This window comes from Marmota monax, unplaced genomic scaffold (genome assembly GCF_021218885.2).
Source record: "Marmota monax isolate L192 unplaced genomic scaffold, Marmota_monax_Labrador192_F-V1.1 WCK01_AAM20220418_F8-fsc00076, whole genome shotgun sequence".
NCBI lineage: Eukaryota > Metazoa > Chordata > Mammalia > Rodentia > Sciuridae > Marmota > Marmota monax.
In genome coordinates, this window is record NW_026692843.1 from 8,056,371 (window position 1) to 8,077,297 (window position 20,927).

At 59.3% G+C, this 20,927-nt stretch overlaps 1 protein-coding gene across 1 annotated transcript; it reads left to right on the forward strand.

Moving 5' to 3' along the window:
* Positions 1 to 4,668: 4,668 nt before the first annotated feature.
* Positions 4,669 to 20,130, forward strand: Dpysl4 (dihydropyrimidinase like 4). Its single transcript, XM_046448872.2, has 14 exons — positions 4,669 to 4,829; positions 8,002 to 8,090; positions 8,651 to 8,835; positions 10,255 to 10,419; positions 11,933 to 11,994; positions 12,084 to 12,164; positions 13,097 to 13,165; positions 13,540 to 13,660; positions 14,992 to 15,148; positions 15,463 to 15,604; positions 16,027 to 16,197; positions 16,596 to 16,775; positions 18,047 to 18,212; positions 19,169 to 20,130. The coding sequence occupies exons 1-14, from the start codon at positions 4,791 to 4,793 to the stop codon at positions 19,258 to 19,260; spliced, it is 1,719 nt and encodes a 572-aa protein (XP_046304828.1). The 5' UTR covers positions 4,669 to 4,790; the 3' UTR covers positions 19,261 to 20,130.
* The last annotated feature ends 797 nt before the right edge of the window (positions 20,131 to 20,927 follow it).

Consider the following 20,927-nt stretch of genomic DNA (forward strand, 5'->3'; position numbering starts at 1 on the left):
ACCCCTGCTGCAGGCGGCTTCCTGAAGAGCGCAGCCTCGGGTGTGAGCACGTGATACTCTGGGAGAGCTGTCAGCCTCTCCTGGCTGGAGGCTCCCGCTTGACACCACAGCTGTGCTGTCCCTACAGCCAGCACCCCTGGGCACCTCACAGTCCACGGGCAGGGCCAGGCTGATCAGAGCCTCCACCCTGGTGCTCCTCCTGCACGCCCCACCCAGTGCTGCCCCAGCATGCCTCAGACACATTAACTGAGAAGACACTCATGTCCACTCTTTCAGAGAGAAGACAGCGTGTTGATGAAGGCAGCTCTAAGTGGTTTCCGGTCCTGCTGTGATCCCATCCACAGCCCAGAAGTGCAGCACGTGGACGAGCTGACTCTCTGGTCGGAGGCAGTCCTGTTGCCATCCCATCCATGGCAGTCCAAGGTCGCCATCTCTAGTGCTGAGAGAAGAGCTGTGTGTGAGGGTACGTCATGTGCTCACTCCACCAGAAATGGCGCTGGGATGTGAGCCCTTTGAGCACCTAGAGGTTGATGCCCAGGAGTGAGGTACGCAGTCAGGTGTGCAGGCAACATGCAGCATTGCATTAAAATTCTTTTAAAAGCCACTAGCTGGAGGGAGGAATGGCCGTGTGGTCTGAAAGCGTTAGGTTGGTTCTGTGTTGATGTCAGAAGACGTCTTCCGCTCTGGTGCCGATGGCAGAGTGCTGGAGGACCGGCCTGGTTCCCTAAGTGGAAACCAGGCAGAGCTTATCGGAGCAGACAGATCTGCTTTTTTTGGTGGGTGCAGAATTTCTGCTGAAAAAAACAATATTAACTACACTCGTCCAAAAGGACTCATCCTTTCTGTTGTCATTCAAGTCATAGCTCCTGACTCACTTGGCCAAGGTGCTGGCCCAGTTGGGTGCCTCCCTAGGTGAGCCTGATGTCAGGGATTGTCTCCAGTCCGGGATCTCATTCATCCCTCCATGCATGGTTTGGTCTCATTTTAAAGACTGCACCCTCTTGGCACATTTATTGTACTCAGAACTGAATGGCAAACAATAGCCTGTATTAATAAAAGCTGCCACAGAGCCATGGATGAGCGTGGGGTTAGGTCTGGAGGATTCCACAATGCAGGCTTCTACAAACAGGTCACTCTACTTGGCTCCCCAGCCTGGCCTCCTCTGCAGGAGGAGCTCCTGGGGCTGGTCCCAGTGTGTACCTGCAAGAGAACACCAGCCGACTAGGATCTGCAGATGTACTCTCAGACTTGCCCAAATTCAAATCCCTCTGGATTGATGAGATCATCATGATTTGCATGTTGGGTATAGGTCTGAAGGCTTTGTAAACCCTCCCACCAACCCGGATGCTCTAAATCACAGTTCTGTAATTTTTTTTAAAGGCTAACTATAGAGGAAGGAAATGCATGTAAATATGTACAAATGCTTATGAAGTTGTTATTGTTTATATGTAAAAGTATGTACATAGGAAAGGAAAATGGCTGCTGAATGTCTTAAATAACACCCATGTACCAAACTGCAGCGGCACCCTGCCACACCCTAAAAGCACACACTAGGACTGTCAATCCTCTCTTTAGATACCATTATTCTTCCCATTCATATGTCATAGGCACTTTCTCTTCATCTGATTACAAAATCAGAACTGGGCTTTTGCCAAAAAAAAAAAAAAAAAAAAGGAAAATATTAGCATTTGTCACTGATTCTGCTGGGCCGATGAGCGTCTGTTCAAGTGTTTTAAAGTAAGGTGCACATTTTCTAAATCCCACATTGTACCTTCTATTCCAAACAGTGGGCTGGACTGAACTTCCTTGAGCATTTGGGCTCTTCCTGGTAGCTCCTCAAACAGGAGAGATCTGCATAAGTGCACTGCCTGAGGAGGCAGGAGGAGAGATCATGAAATGCTGGCAGGATTGCTGACCGTGTCACCGAGACAGGGACATCCACATCATAGTCCATTAGCAGTTATCAACCCAGCGCGCTGTGTGCACAGCAGAGTGATGCAAGTGTCTGGTTTACCTAAAATGGAAATTCATGTAGGCTGCAGATTCCCTGGTGGAGGCCCCTGTGGTGTTGGCCTTGCGCCCACGGTCTAGGCTCCAGTGGCTGAAGGCCTTGGGCTGTGTCTCAAGGCCTTTGCCCTTGCAGAATCTGTAGCCTTCAGGAAACCTGAGTGCCTTATGCAGCTTGTAAACACGGACTGGGAGTTGGGGTGGGGATGCGAGGGTGGCTTTGAGGCTTGGAGAGCTGATTAGCACTTACCATCACTCCATCACTGAAACCTCGAGATAGGTTGTGTGTTTTAACACAGTAATGAATTTAAGTTCAGGCTCAGGAAAATCATATTGTGAATATATGTATCAAAGCATATATTTGTTTACTGTATATTTTTTAAAAAGCTTTATTGTAAATTTATGCAAAAATGAACAAGACTTGTTTTCTCATGGCAAAAATCCAGTTAGTATTTGTGCTCTCTGAAGCAATTACTTAATAACCACATTCTAAACATGTGATTTCTGTTCAGTGCTAAACAATATTCACAGGCCTAAACTAGGTTTGTATGGTGATCAACTACAAAATTTTACACATATTTTTGTATTATGATTCCTATGATATATACCAGAGAATTTTTACTCATTTGTAAATTATTGTACAGTTTTAATAAAATTTGTTTTAAATCTTAGAATATCAAAGTCCCCCTATGGATTATTAAAATTTGAGTTTGTGGGCTATATTAGCCATTTCTGCATTTCTGTGTCCAACCTCTGGGGGGGAAAAAAGCCTCTTTCCCCACCAGAAAGGGATCTGGGCCTTCAGCGCTCTGAGGAGGGGACACGGGCCTTACCTGCAATTTCATCCTCAGAATCTAAAGGCACCTGAGGGGAGCACCTCTGTAACCAGAGGTACCTGGTGGCACCTGGCAGAGGTCAGCACACCTCTGTCAAATGTGAACCAGAAAAAAGAATTCAAGTAACTTTATACCAGGGAAAGGATGCCTGCTCACCAGTAAGAGCAGGTGGGATGCTCACTGGGGGACGCACACCTGTGAGTGAAGGAGGTTTTATCGACTGGTTTGGGGGGTGGAATTCCAGAGTAGGACAAGGGTCTGAGGGAAGGTGTTGGGCTCGGCTTCCTGACGTGCTTGTGTCAGCGAGCATAACCAGCGCTGCAGTAACTCTGTGCGAATTCGCTCTGAAGTGCGCGCTGTACCGACAGCTGAAAGGCTGGGGTCCTTTCATTCCAAATCAGTCGCAGCCAGCTCCATAGAATAAGGCCTCGCCCTGTGATCTCTGGGCGGGCGGAGGGCCCCTCTGCCTTGTCTCAAACAAATCCTCTACTTGGTTAAGGGAGGTCTGGAGCTGTTTCTGCTCGCGGATCCCCAGAGGGTCCACTTGTGGATGATTGGAAGTCAAGACCTCCTTGGCCGGTGTGAGCTCTCACAAGGGGTCTGGAGAGTGGCGGGTGTTCCTGTAGACAGCGGCTTCTCCTATGTGCGCTCCCCACCACTGCGCATCCAGCCTTCTGCGTGTGAAGTGGAAGTCCGAGCCCACCTATGCCCTGAGGGCGAGGGCAAGCCACTTCCCGGACCAGGCGCTAGTGTTCAGCACCCGCTCTGTGGACAGCGTCAGCTCCACACGGCCCGGCTGCGGGGCTGGGGTACGTGGTGGGCGGGGAGAAGAGGAAGCCACCAGCCAGGCCAGGTGCATCGCAGACCTCCCGCAGGGGGCTAGGATACCTGGCCGGCTGGCGCCCACTCCTTCCATGACCGCACCGCGTCCGCACCGGCCTGCTAAGCTTCCAGCCAGGCCGAAGTTCAGCGGCGTCTTCCGTTGTGTGGAGGATGCCTTTGAGAACAAGACGCTGCCCCTGGACCCTCACCAGAGTTCTCGGGCCCAGGACCCTCACCGTGAGACACGTGGCCACTCGGAGAGACCCGGCGAGCCAGATGTAGAGGACCCGGTAGCCGCCGCCAGTCACCGAGGGCAGCCCGTCGTGGCCCCGGCCGGCAGCCCTTCGCAGGTAGAGGCTGCAGGACCCAAGTCCCAAGCTGAGGGGTCCGTGCGGATGGGATGCGGGCCACGACTCCGTGAGACGCCTCACAGTCACGCTGACAGCGTGGGCCTGGAGCTCATCTTCCCCCTCCCCCTTGGGGCCTGGACTTCATCCTGCGACCCCTCCACCCCCCACCCGGCCTCGCCTCCTGGTCCCCAGTCTCCACAGCCTGGTCCTGAGGTCCGGACACTGCCTTGTGCTCGTGCTCCAGCCCAGGTCCTCCCAGAGGAGGCTGGCTTTGGTCAGAGACCTCTTCCAGGACTCCGGGAGCCCGAGGGGAGATTTGGTTTAAACTTGGAGCCGGGGTGTAGTCACCAAGGGGCAGGCCAGGAGCGGGGTCTGGCAGGACTTTGCCCGACCTCCCCCACTCCGTTCCCGGGGTGCAAACTGTACACGACGTCAGGGTCAGGTCGCAGCCCTCCTCAGCACGCACGGGTTCGGGTTCGAGGTGCAAAGATCTGAGCCAGTCGCGGCAGGGTACGCTGGGACAGGAGGTTGGGGGAGCTGACACGGGGCGGGGCCTTAGTACAAATGAGCTGCGTCGGGGCGGAGCCTAAATGCAAAAATCACCGATGCGGGGGCGGAGACGGGGGCGGGGACCCGAGCCCTGCGCCCTGCGCCCCGCGCGCTCGCACTCAGCGGCTCCGCGCCCCACGCTCACGCTGTTCACCGCGCGTGTCCCCGCTCGCTCGCCCACGCTCGCGCTGCCCCTGCCAGGGATCGGGCCAGCCTGCAGAACAGGATGTCCTTCCAGGGCAAGAAGAGCATCCCCCGGATCACGGTGAGCCCGGCTCCGGCCCCCGCCTCGCTAGGAGCCCCCAGAATGGGCCTGTTTGCGGGGCGGACCCTCTCGGTCCTGCCTGTGGGTCCGCCCCCGCGCGAGCTCAGTCCGGGCGCTGGCGCTAGACCCATCTGGAGACTGGAGTGCCCGCCAGGCCGCGCCGGACTCGGATGCTGAGTGGGCGCGCAGGCCCGGTCCGCCTGCTTTCCGGAGCCTCCTGTGAGCTCGGGCAGAGCCCGGGTCCGCGAGCGCCTGCCTCCGGAAGCTGAAGGAGGCTGTCTTACCCGGGGCCGGGCTGGCGAGGTGGGCGGACTGGGCAGCAAGAGCCGGGCTCTCTGGGCGGCTGGCGGAAGAGGCCTTTGTTGACCGCTGGGCCTCGCGGACGCGCGGATGCCGTTCCTGGCTTAGCCCGCGGGCCGCCGGCCCCCTGGACTCGCCTCCATGTCGTCCAGAGCTCTTTGTCGAAAAACAAAGCGATTTAGCCTTGGCTGCTTGGCCGAGAGCCCCTGGAGGCCCCTGAACCCCTCCAGGAAGCCCGGGTTTGGAGATTCCAAGAGAGGCGAGCCCTCGCTGTCCACTGACCGCACCCTGCAGCCCCAGCCTTTGGCAAGACAGACCCCCTTCCCCACACCCGCAGGTGCGCCATGTGGAGGAGGTCCAAGTGTCCACCCTGCCTTGCCAGGAAACAAAGCCTCCCTGTGGAGGAGGCCGGAGCCTCAGGAAGGAGAACAGGGAGAGAGGCTCCTGGGATCCTCTGGGCCCCAAAAGGCTTCAGACCCAACTCTGGGCTCCTCCTCAGCAGGAGGGTGGTGGAGTCTGGCATGTAGGCCACTAGCTTTTAGAGGTGTCATTCCTTCCTGAGAAACTCAAAGGGGAAGGAGCCTCTCCACGCCCCTCCAACTGAACAGGAGGGGCTCCTGCCTCGGACTGCCCACAGCCCTACATGGTCCAGGCCTGAGGAAGAAGTCCCATCAGCCAGGGGGCACCAAGGTGAACCCTCCAGGTGGTGAGGCAGCATGCCTAGGAGGAGGCTGGCCTGTTCACATCAGTTTCCCCCATCCTGATAGAGCATCCTGAGTGTCCACCACAGCTTAGCTCATTCCTGTTGGCTCCAAGCCCAAGGAGGACCCCAGAATCCAAGTTCTGGTGTCTGAAAAGTGGAGACGTGAACAGAAACCCCAGATCATAGGTCTCTCCTGGCCCCAACCCTCCCCTTTTCTGCCTGGATCTTCTTAGGGTTTGCAGAGAATGAGTTGGTCCATGAGGAGGTGGGTGGGGTCATGACAAGGGCCCAACAGCGGGTGGCGCTGATGGGTTCCCACTGAGGCTAGTGCTCAGTGCTGATGGGCCGTGAGTGCCTGCAGGGTGAGGTGGGGAGGGGATTAGCCAGCTGCTTCTACCGTCGGCCAGGTGGTGTCTTCAGCTCTGTGGACCACATTGTTTCGGTCACACCTGGGAAGCCCTGGAAGAGACAATTCCTGGGCAGTATTCTAACGAAACTAAATATTTTACAAGTCAACAAAATATTCTTTTGATTTTGTTCAACCAGTATGCAACTTGAAAGCCACTGGTGCCTCCAGGAGGTATGGGGCAGGCAGCAGCTGGATTGGGCCTGTGGCATAGTTTGCCTGCCCTTTGTGGACTTTGTGGTAGTGTTTTACCTTTCATCAGCAGATCCTGCCAGGTACTGCAGGTCCTGCCCAGCCAGGAGTCAGTAAGAACAGTGCTCCTCGCCCCTGGCCTCCCAGAGCTGTTCTTCCTGCGCTCAGGTGGCTCTCGGGCCTCAGACCGATGGTGGACCATGGCCAGCTTTAAGTGCAGGTGGCTCTCCCCGTCCCACAAGGGGGATGCTGAGGCCCCAGCAAGGCCCAGAAGGAAAGCACTGCGGTCTCGCCACTCTTGCCCTTCTGTGCCTTGTCCTCTGTTCCTCCTCTGTAACTCTGTCCTCTCTGCCATGGCGGTGAGGTGCTCCCCTCCGATGACCATGCAAAATCCCCTGAGTGACACCCACCTCTGCCCAGCTCCTCCTTCCTGACCACATGGTAGGATTCTTAGAAGTGGTTCTGTGGCTGCCAAACCTTGGACTCAGGCCTCATTGGCTGGCTCTTGGTTCACCCACTTGGAGTGCCTCCAGGTAGCCAGACCATGGTCATCTGCTGTCTTCCTTCCCTTCACGCCCATGGCCTTTCCACCAGCAAGGCCTGCCCTCTGACTCCCAGGCCCCCTTGGGTCCATTGTTCCTCCCTGCACCCATAACCCCCATCTACCTGGGCAACCTCAGAAACACCCAGGCAGAACCTGTTCAACACCGCAGTCCACTTCCCACCACAGCCAAGGCCGTCCCTTTGCAGCATCCACCAGATGTGGTGAGAGCTGCTCATGCCCCCAGTGCCAGCCCCGGGACTCTCCAGCTCTGCCCCTGCCCTGCCTGCACTGGGTCTGCCCCGGCTTCTGGCCCCTCCCCTCACAAGGCTCCCGTCCTCTGCTCTTCTTGGGTCTGACACGAACCAAGCTCTTTCCTGCTCAGAGTGCTTCCTGTCCTGGAACCCACCCCAGGCATTGCCTCCAGGAAGGCCTCAGGAGGCCTCTCGCCAGGCCAGGCAGCCTGCCTCTGCTCTCCTGCCCTGTCATGTCACCTCTTTGTGCTCTTTGCATCTGTCACAGGGTGATGGTCTCGTACACGTGTACTGTGGCTTCCTCTGTTCCCCCCCGCAGCATTCCAGGGTGGGACCCCGGCCACTGTCCCGCTCTGCCCCCCACCTCCCGGCCCCACGGCAGGCCTGCAGCGTTCTGGTGGAACCGAGCCCAGCTTCCTCAGCACGGGTGGAAGAGGACAGCTGGGAGCAGGCCTCCAGGGGTTCCCGCCAGAGGACCAGTCTGAAGATGGACATGACCCGGAGCCCTGCTGTGTTCACCAGCACGGGCTGTGTCCTGAAGGTCCCTGTGTGTCCCTGTGCTTCAGCAGACCAGCCTGCTGGACCCTGCCTGGCTGTGTGGGTGGCCTCTGAGCCCTCCATCTTGGGGTACAGTGCACAGGTGCAGGGGTTGAGCTTGTTTTTATGTTTACACATTGTGCCAAAGGTTTCCTTCATAACTCCAGGGGAAGCGGTCTCAGTAAAAATGTTGAATAACTCAGTCTGGAGAAAAAGTGTCCATGTTTTGTCTCCACTAGAGTGACCGCCTCCTGATCAAAGGGGGGAAGATTGTGAATGACGACCAGTCCTTTTATGCTGATTTGTATGTGGAAGACGGTTTGATTAAGTAAGTTTCTGCTCAGAATACCTTCATTGGTCACGTGTGCATGGCTGGCACGGTACCCAGGCAGTTCCCTTTGGGTGAGGTCCATGTAATCGCTTTCGTCTTTCCCCAAACCCCTTTCCCTGGAACCTGGCCTTGGGGGTGATAGCCTCGCCACTCAGTCACTGGGCCTTGGGAGACAAGAACAGCTTCTTTGTGTTATCTCAGCACTTAGTAGGGTGTCAAGCTCACAGTAGGTGCTTAATAGATACTTTCCAAGCAGCCTACCCATTCCTCTGCTATAGCTGTCAGGGGGCTCAGCCCTGGTCAGTAAGGCAGCAGTAGAAACCCAGAGGGGAACAGCATCTGGGCAGGGCCCTGCACTTCCCATCTCTGGCCACTGGGTGGGAAATTTTGCTCCTTCTGGCATTTAAGAAGCTGGGGGTGGGTGGCTGGAGTCCTGCCCTCGTCCTCAAGGACTGGAGCCCAAGCACTCACTTCCCAGGCCACTGCACTGTCACAGGCCCCTTCAGATTCTGACCAGGCTCTCCATGAACAAAATGGTCTCTCCTTGTCCCTCTCAGACAAATTGGAGAAAACCTCATTGTCCCCGGGGGCATCAAAACCATTGATGCCCATGGCCTCATGGTCCTGCCTGGTGGAGTCGATGTCCACACGAGACTGCAGATGCCTGTCCTGGGCATGACCCCGGCTGATGACATCTGTCAAGGCACCAAGGCAGCCCTGGCAGGAGGGACCACCATGATACGTGAGTGTCTGGGCCCCTTGGGGCCGCATGCGGCCACGTGCTGTGGCAGGTGTCTTACATGCTGTGGTTTTCCCAGTTCTGTCTTCTCCCTTGGGTGCAGTCTGGGGACCCTTGAGTGCTTCCTGCCATTCTTGTTTCCCATTCTGGATAATTTGACCTTGGCCAGCTCAGGAGGGTGCTTGGCACATGGGTATGTGCCCAGTTGCTGCTTCTGGGGTGTTTGTGGCAAGCCAGTGACTGGGGCTAGGAAAACCTGTAAGTCTTGGACCAGGGGAGGGGTTGTGTCATGTGGCCCTGGTCCTTGTGCCCTCCCACTGAGACCCTTGAGCTCAGGGAGGAGCCCTGTTCAAAAGCGTGTGTGATGAATTCACTGGGCCTTGCACGGGGTGAGGTCAGGAGCCTGGAACAGCCCTCCGCCCAGCCTTTTCTCACGCTGTGTGACCCGGAAGCCATGGGCCCTGCGGTGCCAGGCACAGCCATCTGTTCTGTGGTCTGGGGAGCCCCATGGAACCTGGCCCCGTGTCCCTCCTGAGCTGTGCAGCAGGGGAGGAACACCCTCGGGGGAGTGAGGGTTGAAGGAGTCGACACACAGGTCCTGGTGTGTGTGGCACAGCGCATGCTGCTGCTGCCACTGCCAGGGAGGGCACCCTATGGACCCTGGCACTTGGTGGGTGACATGCAGCCATTGCCACCATAGCAGCTTGGTCTGGTTTGCTCGTCAGAAAGGGAAGGAGCAACAGCCGGTCAGTGATCTGATAGAGACTGGCAGAAGGCTGGGGCAGGTGTGGGGCTGGAGTGAGAGCTGAGGTGGGGAGCAGGCAGCCACCTCCAGGGGTCCCGGCTGTGATCTGAGTGCTGGGACGTGTGCAGCCCCGTGTGAAAGGCGTGCAGGATGGAGGCAGAGCTCTCGCCTGCTCAGGGTGTGTCTTCCTGTCTGGCGGCCTCAGTCCCTCCACCTGACATCCCGGGAGTGGCCGCCTGGTGGGCAGTGCTTGTGGTGGGAGGCAGCACAGCAGTGTGTGCAGGCTGGGAAGGCATCACCGGAGTGCATGGGCCCAGGGAGGTCTGCAGCGCTCCAGGGGGCAGGCCGCAGCACGCGGAGCCAGTACCACGGACAGTGCCCTGCTGCCGGCCCAGGGAAGCTCACCTGTGTGGAGGCTGGGCAGAGCCCCTGGTTCTTGGGGTGCAGCAGGTTCCTGGGCAGTGGGTGGTTTGGACTCTCTCACTGCCTTGCTCAGAGAGGAGCTGTGGATGTGGAACTAAGGGTGCAGGTTGGGGGCAGAGGGGGCCCCTGCCTCTGCCGCATCTTCCTCAACCCTCTTCTGGTCTCTTGGGAGCATGTGACCAAATGTCCCCTGGAGGTGGTGGTAGGATGCAGCGACCGGTGGGGGAGCCGGGCCAACTCTGCTGTCCCTGCAGTGGACCACGTGTTCCCGGACACGGGGGTGAGCCTGCTGGCAGCCTACGAGCAGTGGCGGGAGTGGGCGGACAGCGCAGCCTGCTGTGACTACTCTCTGCATGTGGACGTGCCCCGCTGGCACGAGAGCACCAAGGAGGAGTTGGAGGCCCTGGTTAGGGACAAGGGTGAGCAGCGCTCCCATGGCCTGGGACCACGGGGTCAGGTGGGGGAGCGGGGCTTTCCTGTGGTGGGCTGGTTGCATGCTCGGTGGGAGGTGGCCTCTCCTGACCCCTGTGTCCTGATGGCCTCTGCTGCCCTGCCCCAAGACCAGGTGTCCAGGAATGGAGCAGAAGTCAGAGAAGTCACTCAAAGGCAGCTCTGCTAAACTCTAGACCAGGAACCCTCCCCAGCCAAGGGGCCTCCTGTCGCATGCGCAGTCCCCTGGTTCCTAGAAAAGAAACCACCTGGTGAAGGGACAGCAGACACACACTTCCCCAGGGCCTTTGGAGAGGAGACTTTTAAAACCTGTATCTCTTAATTTTTCTCTGTGCTGAAACACACCTGTCCATGAGCTAGAGTTGGTTTTGTTCCATAGAAAGTCCTCAGGCTAAAACCACATCAGAGTGCCATCGTGAACTTGACATGAATGAAATGTTGTAATGTATCTCTAATGGTCAAGCTTTGAGCATGGCCCATAGCTCAGGGCCTGGGATGGGCCAGGACATAGGATGTGCCAGCTGCAGGTCCCTGGCCAAGCTCAGGAGGCCACAGGTTCTGACATTCCCAGGAGATACTGCTGCCTGTCCTCTGTCCCTGAAGGAGCAGGGGGTGTAAAAGGCATCTCCTGTGGGTGTCCAGTTTCCAAAGACTGAGGGTCTTCACACTGTGCCCTCTGGAGCTCCCTGCCCAGGCTGGCCAATTGTCCACTGTGGGTCTGGAGGCCTTGCTGCAGGCAGCAGCTCTGTGTCCATGCTGGCCTTCCGTTGGGCTTGGGAGGCCTGCAGTGCATGCCTGAGCACAGGTGGAGACCAGGCACTAGCAGAGCCCCTCACCTTGCCAGAGCGGCACCAGGTGCAGGCCATTATCTGCCGTTCCTGGACAGTGTTCCAGGGATGGGCTCATCCTGACCGGCAGCCTAGGTTAGATACTCTGGGACAGACCCCAAGCCCCAGGTCACATGCTCATGGTCACTGGGAGGGTGGCTCGATGGCACTGGATGACTTGGTTTCCCTGCAGCACACCATGCCGTCATGTCAGCACTCCCGTCCCGTTGAGGAAGGGTCGGCTCTGTGGGTTTGGATGCTGGTCAGGTCAGGGCTACCTCTGGCCTCAGAGGGACCCTGAGAGCCTTGGTCCTGGGAGAGGGCTGGACTCTTGCTGCCCAGGAAGCCAGAGAGCTCAGCCCTCCCCACGGGGCCCTGAGGCTTCCCGCAGAACAGGCGGCACTCAGGCAGCAGTGCCTCCCAGGGCTCTGGTCCTTCTGGCGATGAGGTCTGTAGACGGGAGTGGGGTTCTCACCTACCTCTGAGCCTGGGTGAGCAATGGTTCCCAAACCCCCGTCCCAGCTTGTTGGTGGGGAAATGCCCTCAGGGTGGCTGTGCCAGCTGCAGTGCTCATGTGAGAAGCCCCCGGCCCCAGTCCCCTCTGGGGGAGCAGAGGCCTCCTAGGCTGTCTGACCCCCTCCTGCCTCTCCTCCAGGTGTGAACTCCTTCCTGGTCTTCATGACATATAAGGACAGGTGCCAGTGTACTGACGGCCAGGTAAGGGCAGGTGTGGGAGAAGGAAACAGGCAGGGGTGTCCTAGGTCACTGCCCGGCAGACACTGGACCCCATCCACTTCTCTTCCCAGATGTATGAGATCTTCAGCATCATCCGGGACCTGGGAGCGGTGGCCCAGGTGCATGCAGAGAACGGGGACATCGTGGAGGAGGTGCTGCAGGGGCCGGGCCAGGAGGAGGGCATGCAGATAGGAGCACGTGGTCCCTGGGGCGTGGCAGCCCCGTCTGTCCTTCACACATACCCCAGACTGCCTGAGGCTGTGGGGCTGGACACCAGCTGTTGGGTCAGCACTGATTCTGGCTGAGGCATCAGACGTGCCAGTGCAGTGGGGGCCTGGGAGGTTCAGAGAGCTCGGGTCAGCCATCCCCTCGGCCTCAGTAGGGGTCATTGCACTCCACACACCTCACTGATATTCCATAAAAACTTTCTGGGAGGGGCCAACCTTGCCTGCTCTCCAGTTGGACAGAACAGTGGTGATTCCCAGGGGGGAGCAGGTGGGGTCCCTGCCCTCTCCACTACCCAGCCTTGAGTTCATTAGGGGCCTGTGTACACCTCCATGGTCCGTGGCCAGGCCAGCCACACCATCAGGAGAAAGTCATGGGTCAAGAGTTTGCCCAGTGCACTCATGGGCAGGCAGAGGATGTCAGGGACCCACACCACGTTGAGAGTCTCATTTTGGGGTCTGCGTCTCCTATGTTGATGCCAACGTCAGTATCTGTGTCCTCTGTGCAGCAGTGATGCTCTGCATAGTCCCTGTGGGATGGCAGGGCTGGCAGAAGAGCAGTTGCCCACCCCCTGACTTTGCAGGGTCCCTGCCCCCATGCTGACCCCACATGTGCTTTGTGGGGGGAATGCAGTGTGACAGCCAGGGCCAAGGTGTCTCAGGCCTGCCAGTCAGGATCCGGCATTTTGGGTCAGCACCCCCCAAGACCCCCTCCTCCATGACTTCTTCATGGTTGGGGTATTCTGGGAGGCCTTGGGGCCAGGACTCCACTTGGAGAGCAGGGCCTATGGCCAAGAACTTCAGTTCCAGGGCTCAGGTCCCCTTGGGGCTGGAGCGAGGCACCCTATTGATTTATTCAGGAACAGAAGCGCCTGCTGGAGCGAGGTATCACCGGCCCCGAGGGCCACGTGCTCAGCCACCCCGAGGAGGTGAGTCTGTGCCTGCTGAGAGTGGCCGGCATCTGTGCCCCAGAGTGTGCTTCACCCCAACTGCCTGCACCACCTGCGTGGACATCAGCTCAGCCCTGGGCCCCTGCCAGGCACATGCCACCCCCTTCCATGACCACTTGTCATCTCACAGCCTTAACCCCATCCCTAGAAGTCAGTGGGGTCAGACCCTGGGGAGTGCAGAGGGCAGCCTTGATGCCAGACAAGTGCGCCTCAGGCTGGGCCCTTTCCCCATCAAGGGTGCCTCTGGGGCCCCAAATCCTATGGGCGATCGGCAGGAGTCCAGAGCCCATACTGGCCAGGAAGGCCCAGGGACCTCTTGTGGCCTGAGTGCCCACTCCCTTGCCCAACCCCAGGTGGAGGCCGAGGCTGTGTACCGAGCTGTCACCATCGCCAAGCAGGCCAACTGCCCACTGTATGTCACCAAGGTGATGAGCAGGGGTGCGGCCGATGTGGTCGCCCAAGCCAAGCGCAGGGGTGAGTGTGGGCCTGGCTTCCCTGCATGCTGGCCAACCCCAGGTCCCTCAGGTGGGGAGGAGGGCAGGCCCGACAGAAGGAAGCGTGGCCCGGCCCTCCTCTTGATGGGACACCTCCTGCCTGGGTTACACCCATGGCACAGTCCAAAGGAGATGCAGGCACCCTGGCGCCCCACAAGGGTTAGAGTCTTGGCCAGAGTCCCCAGCCTTCTTGGAGCAGCAGCTGCCCATGCCAGGGGCAGAGCCAGCTGAGTGTGTGTGTCTGGGGGAGGCTCCTAGTGATGCCCCAGGAAAGCCCCACCGTGGGCATCTGCTGTGCGTCCAGGAGCCGAGGTGCACGCTGCAGGTTCAGTGGGTGCTACCCGCCATCTGAGGTCCCCACTGGGACCAGCTAGGGTCAGAGGAGCCAGGCTCCATGCAGGAGCTGGGTGTTCCCTGCCCACAGCATGCCCAGCCAACTGGTGGGCACATATGCTCTGCAGGCGGGATCCTGTAGCTGCCTTCAGCAGGGGCTGGACCAAGTGGTCCCCACCAAAGGCTGCTGAGCTCAGAGGTTCTGGAGAGGACACAGATGTGGGATAGGACTGAGGTGGTGGGAGAAGAGGAGTGTCTTTAGGAAGGACCTAGGATCTGACATCCCATGTCCCACCTCTGCCATCCCGAGTCTCACGGAGAACTCATTTCTGGGACCTGCTCTGAGAGGGTGGGTGTGTGCTTGGACCTGTTTTCTGCACCAGGGGTTGACACAGAAACCCCTTCTGTTTACAAGGGAGAGGACCTGTGAGGCTGTTCCTGGCACAGGGTGAGGGGGGTCTGCAAGGGCTAGCCTGGACCTCACCCGCCCCAAGAAGCCACCGCTGCAGGGCTGGCTCTCTTCTGAGGCACCCCACCCTCCTCTGAGCCTGGCTTTTCTCCTCTGTTCACTGGTGGGGGCTGATCAGTAATGAGGCAGAGCCCGGGCCAGGGGCCCAGCTCTGGTCAGCCGCTGTACCAAAAGGCCAAGCTGGGCTGGCAATGAGCTGGTCACGGAGCATGAAGCTCCTTTGGCTTCATGGCTAGCAGGAGTGCCTGGCCACCTGACCCCTGGCAGAGACCATGAGTATGGAGAAAGCCCATGTCAGCCGCGGAGACTCCTGTTCCCAGGGCCCCCCAGGACTGCTCTCTGGCCTGTCCAGGGCGGAGGCCACAGAAGGGAAGACAAGCTGCCCCTGGCCAGGAAAGCTAGGGGAGGTTGGGGGTGTTGGCAGCAGCAGTGCGAGGGCCATGCTGTGCTCTTGCCCCTGGGGTACAGGCTGGCAGGTGGGCACCTGTCATGGGCCTTGCTTGCTGCAGGCTTGGTTGTGTTTGGGGAGCCCATCGCTGCCAGCCTGGGTGCTGACGGCACACACTACTGGAGCAAGAACTGGGCGAAGGCTGCGGCATTTGTCACCTCACCCCCTATCAACCCGGACCCCACGACTGCAGACCACCTCACCTCCCTGCTATCCAGGTGAGCAGCCCCTCCGCGGAAGCCCAGGAAGCCCGCAGGCTCCACCCCTGCCCATGCACCTTGCCTCTTCCACATGAGCCCTGGGCTCCTGCAGGGCAGCCGGGCAGTGGGAAGGAGCAGAGTCCCAGGCCAGCAGGGCTTCTCACCAGGACCTGCCCCTTGCGGCTCTGTCCACACCGCCACCCACCCCCCCCCCCACCCTGAGACACCAGTTCAGACCCTGTGGATCCACTGCCTGGTGGGCTGGAGCCAACCCAGTCTTGCCAGCTCAGGGAAGCCTGATCCTGTCTCCTCTGACCCTGGCTTGCTCCCAGTGGGGACCTCCAGGTGACGGGCAGTGCCCACTGCACCTTCACCACTGCCCAGAAGGCTGTTGGCAAAGATAACTTCACGCTGATCCCCGAGGGCACCAACGGTGTGGAGGAGCGAATGTCTGTAGTCTGGGAAAAATGCGTGGTGAGTCCAGGCCTGGGGGTGTGGGCACTGGGAGGGGCAGTCAGCAGAACTGAGGGGCCCCCACAGCCAACAGTGTCGTAGTAGAGGTTGGATCCCCAGTCCCAGTCCTGCATCCAGGGCCCCCACATGCTGTCCCACCTTGGGGTACAGTGCCCAGAGCTCCCTCCTGCTGATTCTGACATCCTGTTGACATGGGTCTTTTAATTAAAAATCGAAGCATTTTTAAAGAGTTCATTATTTATAGACAGGGTAGTGAGGATGGGCCCTGTCCTCTCTTGCCCTGCCCTGTCCTGCCCCGTGGGCCTCAGTCCTGGACTCTCCCTAGGTCAGAACACCCTCCTGGTCCTGACCGATTCGGACCCTCGGGGTGTCCTGGAGAGCAGACCCCACCCTGCTCCTCAGCTGGCTGTCTTCCTTCTCAGGCCTCCGGGAAGATGGATGAGAATGAATTTGTTGCTGTGACCAGTACAAATGCTGCGAAAATCTTCAATTTTTACCCAAGGAAGGGGCGAGTGGCTGTAGGCTCTGATGCTGACCTGGTGATCTGGAACCCCAGGGCCTCGAAGATCATCTCTGCCAAGAACCACAGCTCGGTAAGGAAGACTTCTCTGTCTAGGCCCGCGGGGTGGAGACCAGGGTCCCCGCCTGCAGCACAGCTCTCAGCGGCCTTGGCTGCCCAGGAACATGTGCCCAGCACCCCAGTGCAGTGCTCATCCTGCTCCTGCCTGAGAGGGCGGCTGGCCTGCCGTCCCCTGGTGCAGATGAGCAGGCTGAGCTGCTCCTGCTGCGTCTGCTCCCTTTGTCCTTTAAGGACCACGTGACTCGGGAACGCTCTGGAGGTTGGGGGCATTCTCCCAGGACATGGGCGGTGTCAGCCTCGCTGCATCTCCCTGGGGTCTTGGCACCAGCCCAGGCAGGCCTCCTGTGATGCTGGCGGGCCTGGGAGTGCTCCCGGGGCCCAGGGCGCTAGACCGGGCATCTCTCTCCCCAGAACGTGGAGTACAACATTTTTGAAGGATTCGAGTGCCGAGGAGCCCCCTCAGTGGTCATAAGTCAGGGCAGAGTGGTGCTGGAGGACGGGAACCTGTTTGTCACTCCAGGGGCTGGCCGCTTCATTCCTCGGAAAACATTTCCAGACTTCGTCTATAAGAGAATAAAAGCTCGCAACAGGGTAAGGCCTGACCATTGGGGTCTTCTGTGCAGGGAGCAGGGAGCCTCCTGGCTGGCCTGACCCTGATCCCCAGGGACCAGGAAAGCAGAGAGGGCCCATCACATGCCTAGGGCCTGTTGGCTGTACATGGTGTGGGGACCAGGGCCTGGTGTGGGGACATCCAGGCCTTCTGTGGCCTGGGACCCTTGCACCCGGCCAGCCGCAGCTCACCACTTGATGGCAGGCAGCAGCACTTTATCACCCAAGTCATCCACTGGATACCAACTAAGGCAGTGTACCCTTCTCACCAAGAGTGAATTACTGCTAAGATGTTGTCATGGACCCCTCCAGGATTTCTCCCCTGGCCACAGTGGGGCAGAGTTTTCACAGTAGTCTTGTGTGAGCCTAAAAGTCGTGGTACTTTCCCCGGCCTTCCCCCTTCCCATGGTCAATGGCCATGTTTGCCCATGATCATCCGTGTCTGAGGCGTGCTCTGCGGCCGCCATCAGTGCTTCCCACGTGCACACACCCACACACCACCACAGGCACCTGCAACGTAGGCGCCACGCACAGGAGCCGCACCTCCACGTGTGCACACAGTACCGCGCTGGTTCACTCTACCCCAGCTCTGCTTGGGTTCAGCAGGAGGAGGTTCTGAACTCAGAGTAGGGAGGCCTGGGGGCTGGTTCCTGTGCTGTCCCTGCTATAGCTTGCAGAGCCACTGCCGTCAGGACTGTCAGGCCCCACGCGGCTGCAGCCCATCTCACCCGGAGCACCGCCCCACTGTCAGAGTCTGAGCTGGAGAAGGTTCTAGGCCCAGAGCACACACCTCGGAGGGCTGGGATGGGTCAGGATGGAGCCTGGCAGGAGCTGCGCAGGACTCTGTGGAGAGTCCATTTGGAGAGAGGACAGTGGGGGCAAGGACAGTGGGGGCCGCATTTGGTCCTCTGTCCTACTGTGGACCCAGAGCCTCTGTCTCGGGGCTTCTTTGGGGACAGGGGCCTCCTGGGCCACAGTGGGGCCTCATGCCAGCTCTGCAGTGGCCCTCTCTGAGCACACTCCTGCAGCTCAGGCCATGCTGCACGTGCACATGTGTGTGGGACCTGTGGGGTGTGTGAGGACACGTGGCTGTGAAGGCGTGCGCAGGTGTTGGGCACTGTGAGGAGGTAGTGGCACAGGCTCCTCCTGAGCTGGGTGGAGTCAGGGTGCAGAGCAGACCCCTTCAGTGGGGGTGCCTCCCCCAGCAGCTTGGCCATTCCAGCCCCTCATGCCCACCCCCCTTGACCCCTTAGCTGGCAGAGATCCACGGTGTGCCCCGGGGCCTCTACGATGGGCCAGTCCATGAAGTGATGGTGCCTGCCAAGACAGGAGGTGGCACCCAGGCCCGCGCATCCTGCCCTGGCAAGATCTCCGTGCCACCCGTGCGCAACCTGCACCAGTCGGGATTCAGCCTGTCTGGTGAGTGGAGCCTGAGGTGTGGGGCAAGTCCTGGGGGCAGGAAGTCCCTCTGGAGCTACCAGGCCTCAGACTGTGCCTGGAGGGTTTCAAGCCCACAGAAGGCTGCAGGGCCACCCACCCACACCTGTGCACCAGGGCAGCTGCTGCCCAGAGGCTCCTGGTGTGGGATGTGGGGCCAGCAGACACGTGCCCTGGGGAGGGCCCTTGTGATGGGCACAGGTCTGTGGACTTCAGCTGGGGAAGCCACTCCTGCCCAACCTCTGTCCCAGAACCAAGCACACTGGGTGGGGGCTCCACGGGAGGAGTCCCCTCTGGGGACTCAAGTGTCCTGTGTTCCATCTCCCCCAGCCCAGCCAGCCCCAGGCTCACTGCTGGAGTGTAAGGAGTAGGCCTGTGTCCACGGCGCGCAGGCACTCGCTGGACTCCCTGGCAGGGCTCACCAGGGCTCTGGGCAGTGCCAACTGGACTTCTAGTGTGCTGTGAGCTGAGCTGCTTCCAGAAGCCTGGAGCCCCCAGCAAACCAAAGCCAGACCCTCTCCTCCTCTTTCCCCACCCTTGGGTGGGGACCAAACTGCCCTGATGTCCTGTCTCATCCTCCTGCTTGGGGAGCTGATGGCAGTCCTGGGTCACTTCCTGGGTGTGAGAGATCAGGGGAGGTCCCTCAGAATCCAGCACTGCCTAGAAACTGAGGGCAGCCATCTCCCACCACCAGGGCCCTCAGGAGGGCAGGGCACGGTGGGCTTCCCCAGAGCCAGCCTTGGACTCCCACTGAGAGATCTCTGGGCCCTTGGCTGTGACCTCAAGGCCTCAGAAGGCGGCGCCTGCCTGGCCACGTGGTCTCAGGGAGAAAAGCAGACTGCCGGGGTGGGGTGGGGGGGCTCTGCCTGCCCACCCCTTGGACAGAGGAGACTCCTGCACTCCCTCCTTCTTACACGCCCACCCTGCCCTTTCTTCAGGGTCTCAGGCTGATGATCACATCGCCAGGCGCACAGCCCAGAAGATCATGGCACCCCCCGGTGGACGTTCCAACATCACCTCTCTCTCTTAGACCTCTCTTGCCCCTCAAGCCAGTGGGGCATTCCCACTGACGGGTGGTGTGGGGACCGTTGACCTCAGTTAGCTCTTTCCTTTGTAGAAGTTACTTTGAAAGGTGCTCAACCTTGCCTTCCCCTCCCCCTTAACAAAGCTCTCCTTTGGGGTCCCGGGTCCCACTGTGAGGAGCCCCTTCAAGAGGGCTGAATTTGGGGAGATCTCACTGCCAGGACGAGGAGCTAGATGAGGCAGTGACAGCTCAGGTGGCCCCTAGCCCACATGCCAGGTGACCCAGTGCCTGCCTGGCCCCCCCCATGAGGCAGGGCCCCCACTAGGGTGCTGAAATCCCCAGGTGCTCATTGTGGAGTAGTGGCTGGGGCTGAGGAGCCCAGGCTCTGAGCTGGGAGTCTGGGCGGGCAGGTGTCTGCTGCTTCCTTCCCGTAGGAGTCACTGCCCTTCGAAGTCCCCAGCACTCCCACCTGCCCCGTGGCACTAGGTGCAGCCGTCCTTCCAGGGGACTGTCATGATGTTCGCCCAGCACAGGTAGGGGACAGGCACGGAGCCTTGGCCTCTAGAGCTGCTGTGACTTCAGGGATCCACCAGGAATTGAGCATGGGCAGCTCCCCCCCCAGTAGGGACTCACTGGTACACACCTCAAGGACCAAACCTGAGCTTCCCCAGTGGCCCTTCCAGGGAAGTTTTACGACCCTTTAGCTAAGATGCCCTCCTTTTACTACAAGACACATACTTCCATAGGGTCATTAGAGTAGCAGATTTGTAGAGTGAGGAAACCGTAGCCAGGAACCTGCATGCCACCACACTGGACGGCAGGTGGCCGTCTGAGCCTGATTCGTTGGGTGGATTAAAGACGTCTTCTGGGTTAGAAGCTCCTGTGTGTGGACAGCCTCCACTGCCCCCTGCACACCAGGCCCCACGAGTGGTTGACTGGGGACCTGGGAGCCTTCTGCTGCCCTTCCTGGGCTTCCTGCTGGCTGAGGCTGCACCCACACAGCCTCTGCCCCACTCCAGGACCGGGCAGGACGGTCTGCCTGGTGGGAGGGCTCTTCCTCACTGGCTGCAGGGATGTTGGCCCCAGGAAGACACCCATTCTGACTGGCCAGCTCCAAGCTGCCCCAGAAGGCTTGGGCACATGGAGCTGAGGCATAGCAGCCACAGGGCTCTGATCCAGAACCTTCTAGAAGTTAGCGATGCTGTGTTAGCCCCCAGCCTCGGGCTCTTTCTCATTAACATGATGCCACTGTGTAGTCCAGGTGGGACATTCCCACCCAGGAGCAGTGCCTCCCACTGCCCACTCTCTTCCCCTGAGGCATCAGTTCTCAGTGTTGACCAAGGGCATGTCCCTGGGGACCATCAGCACACGTCTGAGTGAGGGTCCACCCGAAGTTGTGCTGGTCCCCACAGGTCCCTGGAGAGGCCCCTCCTGTGCTCAGCCATCTGTCCTGGGCTTCCTGTGGCCCAGACACATTTGATTGGTGCGGCCTCAAAGCCAGAGTCCCCAGCTCCGCCCAGGTTGATGTCCACCATGCCTGTGTGCCCACAGTCCCAATGAGGAGTGGGGCACTGGACACCCGTCCTTTCTTGGGTTTACGCGTGGATACAAAACCTCAAAATCTTCCCTCATTTGCACATCTGACACCCCTGGATTTCCATCCAGAGCGTGGC

Coding starts and splice junctions, on each gene's coding strand:
- Dpysl4 (XM_046448872.2), top strand. CDS start 4,791: ATGTCCTTCCAGGGCAAGAAGAGCATCCCCCGGATCACG. Junction 13,661..14,991: donor CGCCCAAGCCAAGCGCAGGG/GTGAGTGTGGGC, acceptor TGCTTGCTGCAG/GCTTGGTTGTGTTTGGGGAG. Junction 18,213..19,168: donor GTCGGGATTCAGCCTGTCTG/GTGAGTGGAGCC, acceptor CCCTTTCTTCAG/GGTCTCAGGCTGATGATCAC.